Source organism: Delphinus delphis, chromosome 7 (assembly GCF_949987515.2).
Source record: "Delphinus delphis chromosome 7, mDelDel1.2, whole genome shotgun sequence".
NCBI lineage: Eukaryota > Metazoa > Chordata > Mammalia > Artiodactyla > Delphinidae > Delphinus > Delphinus delphis.
This window is the reverse complement of record NC_082689.1, coordinates 109,765,422-109,778,794: the sequence shown is the minus strand read 5'-3', so window position 1 is coordinate 109,778,794 and position 13,373 is coordinate 109,765,422. Positions and strand designations below refer to the sequence as shown.

The window sequence follows — 13,373 nt, the reverse complement described above, 5'->3', positions numbered from 1 at the left end:
GTCCACAGCTGTAATGAACTGTGTAGGAAAGCCCTTCAAGGCGGTAATAAGCTCTAACAATACTATAGAACCTGCCATTAATTCACCGGATACATTTCTTCTGGAAATACAGATACAAGGCAAATTAACTTTGTGAAAATTATATTTTAAATCAAAGGAATACAAGTACATATTCTCGTCTGGTAATATCCTCATTCATTTACTGTTAACAGAGTTCACATGATACCTAAACGTGGTTCACTCCGGAGCCAAGTAGTGCACTGTGATTATTTCCTTCATTGTACAGCCATCTGTTTTCTCTCAGGTTGGAAACTTTTTCATTTGCTTACTTATCTTTTTCTTTTTGCGGTACGCGGGCCTCTCACTGTTGTGGCCTCTCCTGTTGCGGAGCACAGGCTCTGGACGCACAGGCTCAGCGGCCATGGCCCACGGGCCCAGCCGCTCCGCGGCATGTGGGATTCTCCCAGACCGGGGCACGAACCCGTGTCCCCTGCATCGGCAGGCGGACTCTCAACCACTGCGCCACCAGGGAAGCCCCTCTTTTTTAAAATATTTATTTATTTATTTATTTATTTTTGGCTCCATTGGGTCTTCGTTGCTGCCGGCGGACTTTCTCTAGTTGCAGCGAGCAGGGTCTACTCTTCGTTGCGGGTGTGCGGGGCTTCTCGCTGCGGTGGCTTCTCTTCTTGCGGAGCATGGGCTCTAGGCACGCGGGCTTCAGTAGTTGTGGCACGCGGGCTCAGTAGTTGTGGCTCATGGCCTCTAGAGCGCAGGCTCAGTAGTTGTGGCGCACGGGCTTAGTTGCTCCGCGGCATGTGGGATCTTCCCGGACCAGAGATTCCAGGGATTGAACCCGTGTCCCCTGCATTGTCAGGCGGATTCTTAACCACTGCGCCACCAGGAAAGCCCCTGCTTACTTTTCTAAGTATCATCCAAATGTTCCAACAAGGCCTCTCAATATCACTATCCACATGTTGAGAATTATTGGAAAAATCCCACTACAAATCAAACATTTTAAATGCTTAAGGCATTGTAAGAAATTACACTGTATGTTTTCGGAGTCACCTACCCAGCTTCCCATCAACGACAGTTCCTTGGGTCGGTCAGCGCGTTACTGCATCTCATCTAATCCTTCCCTGCGCCCTGGGAAGCAGGTATCGTCATCCACACTTCACCGGTGAGTTAGCTGAGGCTCAGAAAGGTCAAGTGACCAGTCTCCACGACGCGCGGCGAAGGGCGTACTGGAGAAGAGAAGGACGGTTTCTCCGGAAGCGACCAGCGCAAGATGCCCCTCGGCCCTCCGGGAACCCCCGCGACCTCGCGGCTCTGACCTGTCTCCGCTTCCTTAAGGGAAGCGCAAGGACGCTGCAAGTCCCTCGGCTCCGCCCGCCCCGTCGGGGTCCCGCCCACCCACCGAGGCCCCGCCCACCACTATGACCCGCCCACCCCCCCAATGGAGCCCCGCCCCGTCGCCAAGACCACGCCCCTTCCTGGCCGCGGCTCAGCGCTTCCGCTTCCGGCGGTGTGGGCTGCTGTGCGCGGCAAGACGATGGCGGCCGGTGGCAGTGATCCGCGGGCAGGCGACGTAGAGGAGGACGCCTCACAGCTCATCTTTCCCAAAGGTGCGGCCTGGGGCTGCCGGACTGCCCCCGTGGTCCTGCGTGGTCGCCGCAGGCCTGGGCAGGAGCGGCGAAGGGCAGGGAGGAGGGGGATGCGGGCCGGCAGGGCAAGGTGCCGCGGGAGCGGGCCAGCCGGAGTCCACGCCTGCAGCCCTGGAGCCGTCGGCGCCCAACTCCACACTGCCCCTGGGCGGCCTCTTGCTCCTGTTTAAGTAGTTTGTTTTATCCGATAATCTGTGAAGTGTTGGAGGGATGTGTCAAAGATAAAGCTGGCACTAAAGGGGAAAGGACAGATTTTAATCAGTAATATACTATTGCAGTGGGACAGAGAGTCAAGCGTGGACTCATCTAAACTTCGATCTGTAGAGGTGACTGGGCATATTAAAGGGAGAATGAAGGAATAAGGAGCGGAGTGAGCGGGGCCTCAGTAGGGTCGGGGAAGTGAAAAATTACGAAAAGCGGGAAGCGGGGGGTTGGTCCATTTGAAACCCCTTTGGATTTGTTAACTGGCGTTTAACTCCTACCCTCCCACACCCCTCGCTCTGGGCTGGGACACAGGGGCCCTGTCTTCAAGTGTTGGCTGGAACAAACAGTTATTTTGGCAGCCTTCAGTTTTCATAAACAACCACTGTAAAGGGCTAGAGTCATCCCAGGGATGCGGCCTGGAGCTATTAGAAATCTTGTTAGTGTTTTAAATGCATTTATTTTATTTTTATTTATTTTTGGCTGCATTGGGTCTAAGTTGCTGCATGTGGGCTTTCTCTAGCTGTGGCGAGCGGGGGCTGCTCTTCGTTGCGGTGCGCGGGCTTCTCATTGCGTTGGCTTCTCTTGTTGCGGAGCACGGGCTCTAGGCGCGCGGGCTTCAGTAGTTGAGGCACGTGGGCTCAAGGGCTGTGGCACACGGGCTTAGTTACTCCGCGGCATGTGGGATCTTCCCAGACCAGGGATCGAACCCGTGTCCCCTGCATTGGCAGTCGGATTCTTAACCACTGAGCCACCAGGGAAGCCCTCGTCAAGTTTCTGTGGACCAAAGTTGAGTCCTTGGGGAGAAGAGGGCGACAGGAAAGAGCCTGGAGTTTGGTCAGGGAGAGAATCTTTGTCAGATGGCTGGGAGTAAAGCACGTTTTGCTATCAGAGAACTTCCTCTTTGCAATGTGATGTGCTTAATTTGTAATTTAAAAACCCAAAATAAGTAGAAAGCTTAAGATTTTAAAGTATCATATCTTACAGGTACTGGAAAACACAAAATAAGTGGGGGAAGCCGTAACAGTACCCTTCTTTTAAAAAAAATTACTATATCCACAGTAAAACATGAAATTCCACACCTTTTCACCCAGAGGAAACGACCGTGAATAGTTTAGTGCTTATGCTTCCAAACTGTGCTCATTTATAAATATATACTTATACACTTTATTCTTTGCAAAAATAGAATTATGCTATAGAAATCATACAGCTTTTTAAAAATTTGATGATATATTGTGTAGAACTGTTCTATTCTTTCAAAGGGCTAGGTAGTACTTAATGGTTGTACCATAGTACTATTTATCTGTTGATAGACGTATAGGTTGCTTCTAGTATTGTATTTTATAGACTCAAGGTGTAATACTCCCTTCCATAGGATAGCTTCATGGAAGTTTTGGGCATAATGGAAATATATGTTTGTTTTCTTTTTTATGGTGTAATAACTAAGAGGGAGATGGTTTTCTTAATTTCATGATAAAGTAAACCAGTTTTTCATATTTAGGTTTTGTCTAGGTACTTTTTATTCAGGTTTTTGTTTGTTTATTTGTTTTTTAAATGCTGTACAGTTAGAAATTCCCTGGCAGTCCAGTGGCTAGGACTCGGCGCTCTCACTGCCGGGGGCCCCGAGTTCAATCCCTGGTCGGGGAACTAAGATCCCACAAGCCACGCGGCATGGCAAAAAAATAAAAATAAAAAAAAAACCTGAAAAATACTGTACAGTTGCGGGATATTGAAGCCTCTGGATTTCTGCAGGGACAGAGACTTGCTGATAGTCTCAAAGGCAAAAGGAACGTTTAGAAGCTGACTTTTGGAGGAATACTTTCAGCTGACATTTATGCTTCTCACAAATAGAGTTTGAAACAGCTGAGACACTTCTAAATTCAGAAGTTCATATGCTTCTGGAGCATCGAAAGCAACAAAATGAGAGTGCAGAGGATGAACAGGAACTTTCTGAGGTCTTCATGAAAACTTTAAACTACACAGCCCGTTTCAGTCGTTTCAAAAACAGAGAGACCATTGCCAGTGTACGTAGGTGAGTGCTGAAAGAAAGTTTTATTAATCCAGACTATTAGACATCTGCACGTAGCATGCTGTTGCCGCCTCCCCCGCTCCTCCCCGCCACCCCGTGGGCATCATCTGTACGATTAATGTAAGTAAAATAATGTCTTCGTCAAAATTTTGAAATAGCTTATATGGTCAAAACCTCCTTGGCCACCTTTTGCTGTACCCCAAATCCCAGTTACCTCCCTGCAGAGTGACTACTGTCAGAAGTTTGTTGTTAGCCCTGCAGAGCTTGTTCCATACATTGGCATACACACCATAAACACACAGCATTGTTTTATTTTGCTTTTTTTCTTTTTTTTAATAAAGTGGGCTCATTTATTTATTATTTCCCTGATGTGTCCTAGAGATCTTGCTATGTTAATAAATATAAATCAGGAGCATTCTTTCTGGATCTTTGCTTGACCATTCAAAAGGTGACCGGCTTTTAGCATTTTTTCCTAAGGCATTGCTTCTCAAATTGGTTGGATGTGCTCTGGGAAACAGTGAGGTGCTGGGGTATATAGGAGGCCCCAGGGAAAACAAGAGCTGTTTTAGCATTTCTTTGATTTCTTCGAAGATGAACATTATCTCATGTGAACTAGATAATCATTTGATGTTCTGATATAATTTGAGCCACTAGAGAAGTCCATTTTTATAAACTGGGTGTCATCAGTGTTACTTGGTGGTATGGTTTAAAACATTTCTGCATTAAAGCAAACAGATACCAGTATATTGTGAAGTAAAACAAATGATATATATGATCTCTTTTTTCTAATACTTTAGTTGTATTTATTTATTTTTATTATTATTTATTTTGGCTGCACCACGCGGCATGCGAGATATTAGTTTCCCGACCAGGGATCGATGGAACCCGTGCCCTCTGCACTGGGAGCTCGGAGTCTTAACCATTGGGCCACCAGAGAAGTCCCTGAATTTTTGAAATAAATCATGAGACTTAAATCCTTGCAGTTGCAGAAAGTCATTTGTGCCTATGCCCCCGAGTTGGTTGTGGGTACTTGTTTGCTCTACTCTGGTGAAATGTTTGAGAAGTACTGTCCTAAGGAAAAGCAAGTGGACAAAAAGATGTATATATGCAAATATTCTTCAGAGAGCTATTAATAATAGTCACAGTTTTTAAAAAAACTAAATATTCAACAGTAATTAAATAAATTGTGGTAAATCCATTTGATGGACTACTATATATTTTTTGTTTGTTTGTTTGTTTGTTCTTTTCGGTACGCGGGCCTCTCACTGTTGTGGCCTCTCACGTTGCGGAGCACAGGCTCCGGACGCGCAGGCTCAGCGGCCATGGCTCACGGGCCCAGCCGCTCCGCGGCATGTGGGATCTTCCCGGACCAGGGCACGAACCCGTGTCCCCTGCACCGGCAGGCGGACTCTCAACCACTGCGCCATCAGGGAAGCCCTGGACTACTATATTGTCATTGAAAATTATGATAGAAAATGAAATTGAAGGATGTTCACATAATTTAGGTGTGCAGAAAATGAAGTGATAAAGCTGTATATGAAGTATAGCCTGTTCTGAAAAGTGTGGGTGTATGCATGGGGAAAAGATTACGTACAAAACTGCAAAGTGTTGAACCAAAAAGATGACTTGAATAAATGAAGGTGGACTTAAACGTTCACGAATAAGAGGTCTTAATACTGTAAAAATGTCATTTCTCCTCAAATTAATGTATACATTTAGTGCCTCAAGGTAATTGATATATACTCTCAAATACACTCGGAACTTTGTAAGTAGGATTTTGGATGACAGTGCATTCATTGTTATACCATCTTGAACATCTGTAATTTGTTTTGTTGCTGTTACTGTTATTCCACTGATAAAGCATAATTTGCCGTATAATTCAATTAAGATGAGGTGGTAATAGATCATTATAAATAAACATACAGTGGCTGAGGGAAGGCACCAATCACCTGAATCCTACCAGTGAGCAGCACAGGCTCCCTAAGTGGCGCCAAGAAAAATGTATCCTCTGCTGTGAAAAATAAATAATACTAAGTTAATTAACAAATGCCCCCCCCAAAGATCTAAAATTTGTAAGAATGGTCAGAAAAACTTTTTTTTTTAAATAAATTTATTTATTTATTTATTTTTAACTGTGTTGGGTCTTTGTTGCTGTGCGCAGGCTTTATCTAGTCGTGGCGAGCAAGGGCTACCCTTCGTTGTGGTGCGCGGGCTTCTCATTGCGGTGGCTTCTCTTGTTGCCGCGTGTGGGCTCTAGGCGCGTGGGCTCAGTAGTTGTGGCTCTTGGGCTCTAGGCACGCAGGCTCAGTAGTTGTGGAACACGGGCTCAGTAGTTATGGCTCACAGGCGTAGTTGCTCCGTGGCATGTGGGATCCTCCCGGACCAGGGCTTGAACCCATGTTCCCTACATTGGCAGGCGGATTCTTAACCACTGCGCCACCAGGGAAGCCCCAGAAAAACTTTTAAAAAGAAAAAGGAAGGGGAGTTTGCCCTACAAACTGTTAAAATACATTAAAAAGTGACAGTAATGAAAATAGTGACACTTTGGCCTGAGAATAGATAGATGATTGGGGCAGAATAGAAAATTCAGGAACAGATACAAATCCAAATCTATTATGTTTTATATGAGTCCAGTGTATGGCAAAGATGGTACTGTAAGTTACTGGGAAAATATTTTTAAATGAAGTTGTAACTCTGTATATCTTATACCAAAATAATTACTGAAGGAATCAAAGATTTAAATGTAAACTATGATGCATAAAAGTGCTATGTGATAACTTGAGTGAATATACAGTTTTGGCTGTAGTTAGCAGGACTTTAAATGAGGGGAAACTTGATGGACTATAGCTGGCTGTAAGCTTTGCAAGGGCGAGGACTTGATTATATTCATCACTGTAGGCACTAAGTAATTCTTAGTTGAGTAAGTAAATGAATTTACATAAATATCTTTAAATAAAGTGCCATAAGTAAAATCTAAGTATGAATAAACTGGGAAGAGGATTGATGTCCTTAATGTTAAGAGCTCTAACAGATAATCAAGAGATGACACCCAGTTTATAAAAATGGATTTAGGGACTTCCCTGGTGGCGCAGTGGTTGGGAGGCCGCCTGCCGATGCAGGGGACACGGGTTCGTGCCCCGGTCCGGGAGGATCCCACATGCCGAGGAGCGGCTGGGCCCGTGAGCCATGGCCGCTGAGCCTGCGTGTCCGGAGCCTGTGCTCCGCAACGGGAGAGGCCACGACAGTGAGAGGCCCGCGTACCGCAAAAAAAAAAAAAAAAAAATGGATTTATTAGTCTCTAATGACTTGATTTATGTCAGAGCTTCAAATGACTATCTAATTCAAATGAAATAATGTTCATCTTCTAGGACATCAAAGAAATGCTAAAATAGCTAAGTAGGTTTAAAAAGAATGGGAAACCTGGGACTTCCCTGGTGGTCCAGTGTTAAAGAATCCGTCTTCCAATGCAGGGGACGCGGGTTCGACCCCTGGTCGGGGAACTAAGATCCCACATGCCACGGGGCGGCTAAGCCCGCGCGGCACAACTACTGAGCCCGCACGCCGCAACTACTGAGCCCATTTGCCTCAACTAGAGAGAAGCCTGTGTGCTACAAACTACAGAGCCCGTGCGCCCTGGAGCCTGCGCGCCACGACTAGAGAGAGAAAAACCAGCATGCCACAGCTAGAGAGAAGCCCACATGCTGCAATGAAGAGCCCACATGCCACAACGAAAGACGCTGCCACGAAGATCCTGCGTGCTGCAACGAAGACCTGACACAGCCAAAAAAAAAAAAAAAATGGGAAACCTAGTGTAAGAAGTAGGGGAAACAGGCACCATCTTTTATTGCTGGTGGCAGTGTAGTGTATATTGGTAAAGCCCTTTTAGGGCACTGTCTCTCAGAAAGAAGCCATCCAGTTATATCGTATCCTTTGACTGAATAATTCTGCTTCCAGGAATTTATCTTTAAAGCACAAAGTAATCAATCAAGTGCACAAAGAAGTATACATTTACAATGATGTCTAGAATGATGAATAATTGGAAACAACAGAAATGTTCAACAGCAGGAAATTTGGTATATAAACTTATGGCACAACCTTCAGTGCAATGCCATGTTCAAGGTAAAGTTACGTGTGTACTAATACGGAAAAGAGCTTCTGTACTGTTGAGTGAAAGAAGGCCAGTTACAGAATAACATTGTTATAATTCCTGTTGGGGTTTGGTTTTGTTTTGTTTGTTTATTTGTTTTTAATTATGGAAAGGGCGGGTGGACTCTCCATGAAAATGTTAACACTGGTTATTTCTGGGTAGAATTTCAGGTTATTTTCCCATGTTGGGGTTTTGTAGGGGGTTTTTTGGTATTTTTTATAAATGAACATGTGTTCATTTTACAACAGATCCCTCCATATAATACATACACTACATTATGAACCTCTGCCTGTGTAACTAAGTTTACAGTATTTTGTTTACAAAATGAAAATAGCTTTATTAGGTGACGAAAAGTTACAAAACAAAATGAGTGAGTTTGTATTCTAAAACATAGAAAGACGTTTGGAATGGCATACTAATATGGTAACATTGACTTTGTTTAGGTAGTGACTTTCATTTTTCTGTCTTTATTTTCTCAATTTTGAACAATAACTAATAGGCTTGTAGTCAAGTGGTAAGGACAGGAAATGTTTATTTCTGAACAGATAATTAAGGTCCTCTCTGAAACCAGATTTACCATGGACGGCCTCTGTTTTAAGAAGTCGATGTGTGAGAATCCAGGATATGATTTGTATTGATGATGTTCTTTTTTACAGTTTGAACTAGAAGTACATTTAAAATAAGATCTGTACATAGATTTGTACAAAGTAAGATATGCTTGTATTTGTTTATTTTTTAGATACTTTTTTTTTTTTTTTTTTTTTGCGGTATGCGGGCCTCTCACTGTTGCGGCCTCTCCCGTTGCGGAGCACAGGCTCCGGACGCGCAGGCTCAGCGGCCACGGCTCACGGGCCCAGCCGCTCCGCAGCATGTGGGATCTTCCCGGACTGGGGCATGAACCCGTGTCCCCTGCATCGGCAGGCGGACTCTCAACCACTGCGCCACCAGGGAAGCCCTTAGATACATTTAAAAGAGAATTTTCTTCAAGTCAAGATGCCTGGTAGATGGGGGACATCTGACATCATGTGTTTGACATAAAATTAATAACAAAGAAAGCAAAGAACAGTGGTAGGAAGAGCAAAGAGCAACAGAATAAATTCTCGGGGGAAAGCTTGTATAGGCCTCGAGGTACATAGCAGTTTCTCAGAAGTTATCATCGCAAGCATTCTCTGCCTTGGTGCGCTCCCCTCGCTTTCACTGTCTCTGCCTGATTTCGTTGTAGCTTCCTGTTCTCCAGGAAGAGGAACAGGAAGTGATTTGAAAGTGGGATTTTGCAGCAAACCTAACCATAATGGGAAGATTGCAAGTGCTTTATTTTTCCTCTTGCTTGCTAGCTACATTGGATGCCCTTTTTCCTATTCATCATTGTTTGATTTTGTTTGTCTTGATTTTCTTCCCTGTGATCAGCTTGCTGCTCCAGAAGAAGCTTCATAAGTTTGAGTTGGCCTGTTTAGCCAACCTTTGTCCAGAGACTGCTGAGGAGTCCAAGGCTCTGATCCCAAGGTTAGGACTGGTTGTGAAAAGCTCTGTGTGTATTGGATAAATTCTTACAAGTAGAATTACTGTGTCTAAAAGCTGTGTGCATTTAAAATCTAGACAGATATCACCAACGTCGGATGGGTGCCTTTGTAATGAGGTTGATGGTTTCACAGCACACCGATTGTTGGCAAAAATGTGAAACAGCTGAAACTCTGGTATACTGATGATAGGAGTGCAAATTAGTATGGTCACTTTGGAGAGCAGTTTGGCTACATCCAGTAAAGCTAAAGATGAATATACCCCATGAGCCCAAAATTCATTCCTGGGTACGTGTCCTAAAAGCAACGCATACGTAGTTTAAAAGAAGACATGTATTCCAATGTTTATTGCTGCATCGTTAGTGATAGCAAAAACTGGACAACAGTCAAGACTGGAGAAATAAATCATTGTATGATCATATAATGTTTATTATATAGCAGTGAAAAAACTAGTGAACTAGGACAACGTGGAATAATGTCAACAAATGCCAAATTGAATTTTGAGTGAAAAAATTGCAGAAGGATACATACAATACGATGCCATTTCTTTTTTTTTTTTTTTTTTTTTTTTTTCCGGTACGCGGGCCTCTCGCTGTTGTGGCCTCTCCCGTTGCGCAGCACAGGCTCCGGACGCGCAGGCTCAGCGGCCATGGCTCACGGGCCCAGCCGCTCTGCGGCATGTGGGATCTTCCCGGACCGGGGCACAAACCCGTGTCCCCTGCATCGGCAGGCGGACTCTCAACCACTGTGCCACCAGGGAAGCCCTACGATGCCATTTCTTATAGTTTAAAACCAGTACTGCATATTGCTTGTAGATACATTTACATATACTATAGTAAATATTAATATAAAAGTACACGTAGGGATGATGAATACCAAATTTAGGATAATGGTTACTTCTGGGGAAGGAAGAAAAGGAATTGGAATAGGGGAGCACACACAGAACCATCGATTTGTGTCTGTCATATTTATTAAAGAATCAAGGGGAGAGGGAATTCCCTGGCGGTCCAGTGGTTAGGACTCCGAGCTTCTACTGCAGGGGGTCTGGGTTCAATCCCTGGTCGGGGAACTAAGATCCTGCAGGCCACACAGTGTGGCAAAAAAAAAAGGGAATCAGGTGGGGATAACTTTTAAAATGAGCTTATTTTCTATACCTTTTATATGTTTGAAATACTTCATAATGTTTTTTAAAGGAAAGAAGTAAGAGTTGAAATGTAAAGGTGTCAGCATTTAGGGGTAAGCGGAGAGGTGGGCCAGTGGTGCTGGAAAATTAGCACGCACGAAAGAAGAGGGCGGGGAGCACTGTCGCTGCGACACTCACTTTTTTTGTTTTCCTTCTTGTAGCCTGGAGGGGCGGTTTGAAGATGAGGAGCTACAGCAGATTCTTGATGACATCCAGACCAAGCGCAGCTTTCAGTATTGATCTCCAGATACCACTGCTGCTGGGGGACACATCACATCCCCAGCACAGCGCCGCTGGCCCAGGATCCGGGGCTGACTTGCACAGAAAATCTATTGCAGAAGACACTTGGGCTTCCTTTGGATAGAACAACCCAGTGCTTGGTCTTGGTTTAGGTTGCTGTTTCAGGCTCGACCGTTGGACGCTGATGGCCAGCATAACCTTGGAGAGGCCTTGCAGTGGCTGCCTGAGCTTGCCTCTGGGAAGGGTGAGGTGGGGTGATGTGCATCTCAGCCACACTGCGGACGCCTCACATCACGGTCTTTGGCCCTTGTGTTATTTTTGATTCCTACTATTTCATGTTTTAATTTCAGTGTGTTCATAGTTTTTGAAGCTATACTAGAACATGTAAAACTGGTATGGGAAACAGTATCACCTAAATGCAAAAAGAGCAATTAAACGAGACCTGTATCGTTGTTTGAAATTCTTAAAGAGAGGATGATAGCGCCTTGGCGTCATTGTGCTTAACCAGGAGACAGGGAAGAGGCTGCCGCGAAGAGTAGTTACACCTGAGGGTAACTGCTGAGTGCTGTGGGGCACACAGCCTTGAGATGGACAAGTACTGTGCCTTTCTTCTTGGATTGCTGCACAGCATAGATTTGGAGTAAGTGGTCTTTAAGCACTTACTTTGTCACTGCCACATTCAGATTTTTCCTTCCTGGGCCAGATGTGAAGGAGTGAGCACTTCATAGTGTCCTCATATGGGGCATCAGGTCCAAACCTCTGGCCTCCTGCTTAGCAGTAGGTGTTCTGGGATGGAGGAGATGTGGGAGGAGGGCGCCTGCCACTTCCCAAGCCACTACAGTGGCCTCACTCCATCTGAGGCTAGTTGCGGAGAAAACACTTTAATTACTAAACACTGCAGCTCTGAATTTTCTGAAGGGAAATATGCCTGTTTTCTTCACAATTTGGTGATTCTTCTTTGAGGCACTTGTTGGCTCCAAGTGAATTCATGGTCCAGCGAAAAGGCTGGGGAAAGAACAAAGCTGCCTTTAAAAGTCAAGGTGGTTTTATGTCAGCTGCTGACTAAGGCAAAAATAAAATTTCTTTAATAAAGTCTTTCAGTTTCTGAAATGACATGGTTTCTGAGTCACCAATATTCTTGATCATTATTTGAAGGAAATGTCATTCATACCTCAATTAAAGAAGCATTTGAGGAAATAATCTTTTCATCCTTGGGCAACTTTACTTCTTTGAGACTCAGTGTTCTCAATTGTAAAATGTGGATAATAGTTTCTATTCCACAGATGTTTTTAAAGATTGAATGAGAAAATTATTAAAAAGAGCCTATTGGTGTCTGACATACACTATACCCCAGTAAATGTTAGCTGTTATAGTCAGCTTGCTTTGTAGAAATTAGTGCAAGGGGGACTTCCCTGACGGTCCAGTAGTTAGGACTCTGCGCCTTCACTGCCGAGGCCCCTGGTTCGATTCCTGGTCAAGGAACTAAGATCCCACAAGCCATGTGGCACAGCCCAAAAAAAAAAAAAAAAGAAAGAAATTAGTGCAAGGAATTGGTAGCATACCCACTGGTACTGGCATCAGACTATGAAAACAAACCCAACTGCCTACTCAAAGTCTGCAGAATTATCTTTTAAGAGAGTCAGTTCCATGGTTGGCACCAGGCAATGAAACAAAAATAACAGGCCTGGATGGCAGACCCGAGCTGTAATCCAGGCCGCGTGTGCTCGGTGGCAGGAGCAGGGCGGTGCTACCACCTCCATCGGGTGCCCGCCTGTGAGCCACCTGGGAGTATTAAACTGTGCAAGTTGCCCGGCATACAGTTAGGCACTAATAAATGGCAGGTAGTAAGGCAACTAGAAGCAGTTTAAAACAACAGCAACTCATACTGGGGGATTACATGTAAAAGCAGCCTCATGCCATGTTATAGACTCAAAGCCTGGTCTGTGCCTTCTGGTCAGGGTTCTGTCTAGTCCTGGACAGCAGCTCACTGTCCAGTGAACAGGAGGCCCTGCAAGATCTTTAATCATCTGTGAAACATCGTTAGACTCACTGCACCATTTGCAAAAGCAGAATTCAAAACAAAGATGTTGTAGGGGCTTCCCTGGTGACGCAGTGGTTGAGAATCCGCCTGCCAATGAAGGGACACGGGTTCGAGCCCTGGTCTGGGAGGATCCCACATGCCACGGAGCGGCTGGGCCCGTGAGCCACAACTACTGAGCCTGCGCGTTTGGAGCCTGTGCTCCACAACGGGAGAGGCCGCGACAGTGAGAGGCCTGCGCACCGCGATGAAGAGTAGCCCCCGCTCGCCACAACTGGAGAAAGCCCTTGCACAGAAACGAAGACCCAACACAGCCAAAAATAAATTAATTAATTAATTAATTTAAAAAAAAAGATG

The 13,373-nt window shown here is 44.9% G+C and overlaps 1 protein-coding gene across 1 annotated transcript; it reads left to right on the top strand.

The window, feature by feature from the left end:
• The first annotated feature begins 1,508 nt into the window (after nt 1-1,508).
• POLR2D (RNA polymerase II subunit D) lies at nt 1,509-12,153 on the top strand. Its single transcript, XM_060016993.1, has 4 exons — nt 1,509-1,622; nt 3,714-3,894; nt 9,446-9,541; nt 10,900-12,153. The coding sequence occupies exons 1-4, from the start codon at nt 1,550-1,552 to the stop codon at nt 10,976-10,978; spliced, it is 429 nt and encodes a 142-aa protein (XP_059872976.1). The 5' UTR covers nt 1,509-1,549; the 3' UTR covers nt 10,979-12,153.
• Nucleotides 12,154-13,373: the final 1,220 nt, after the last annotated feature.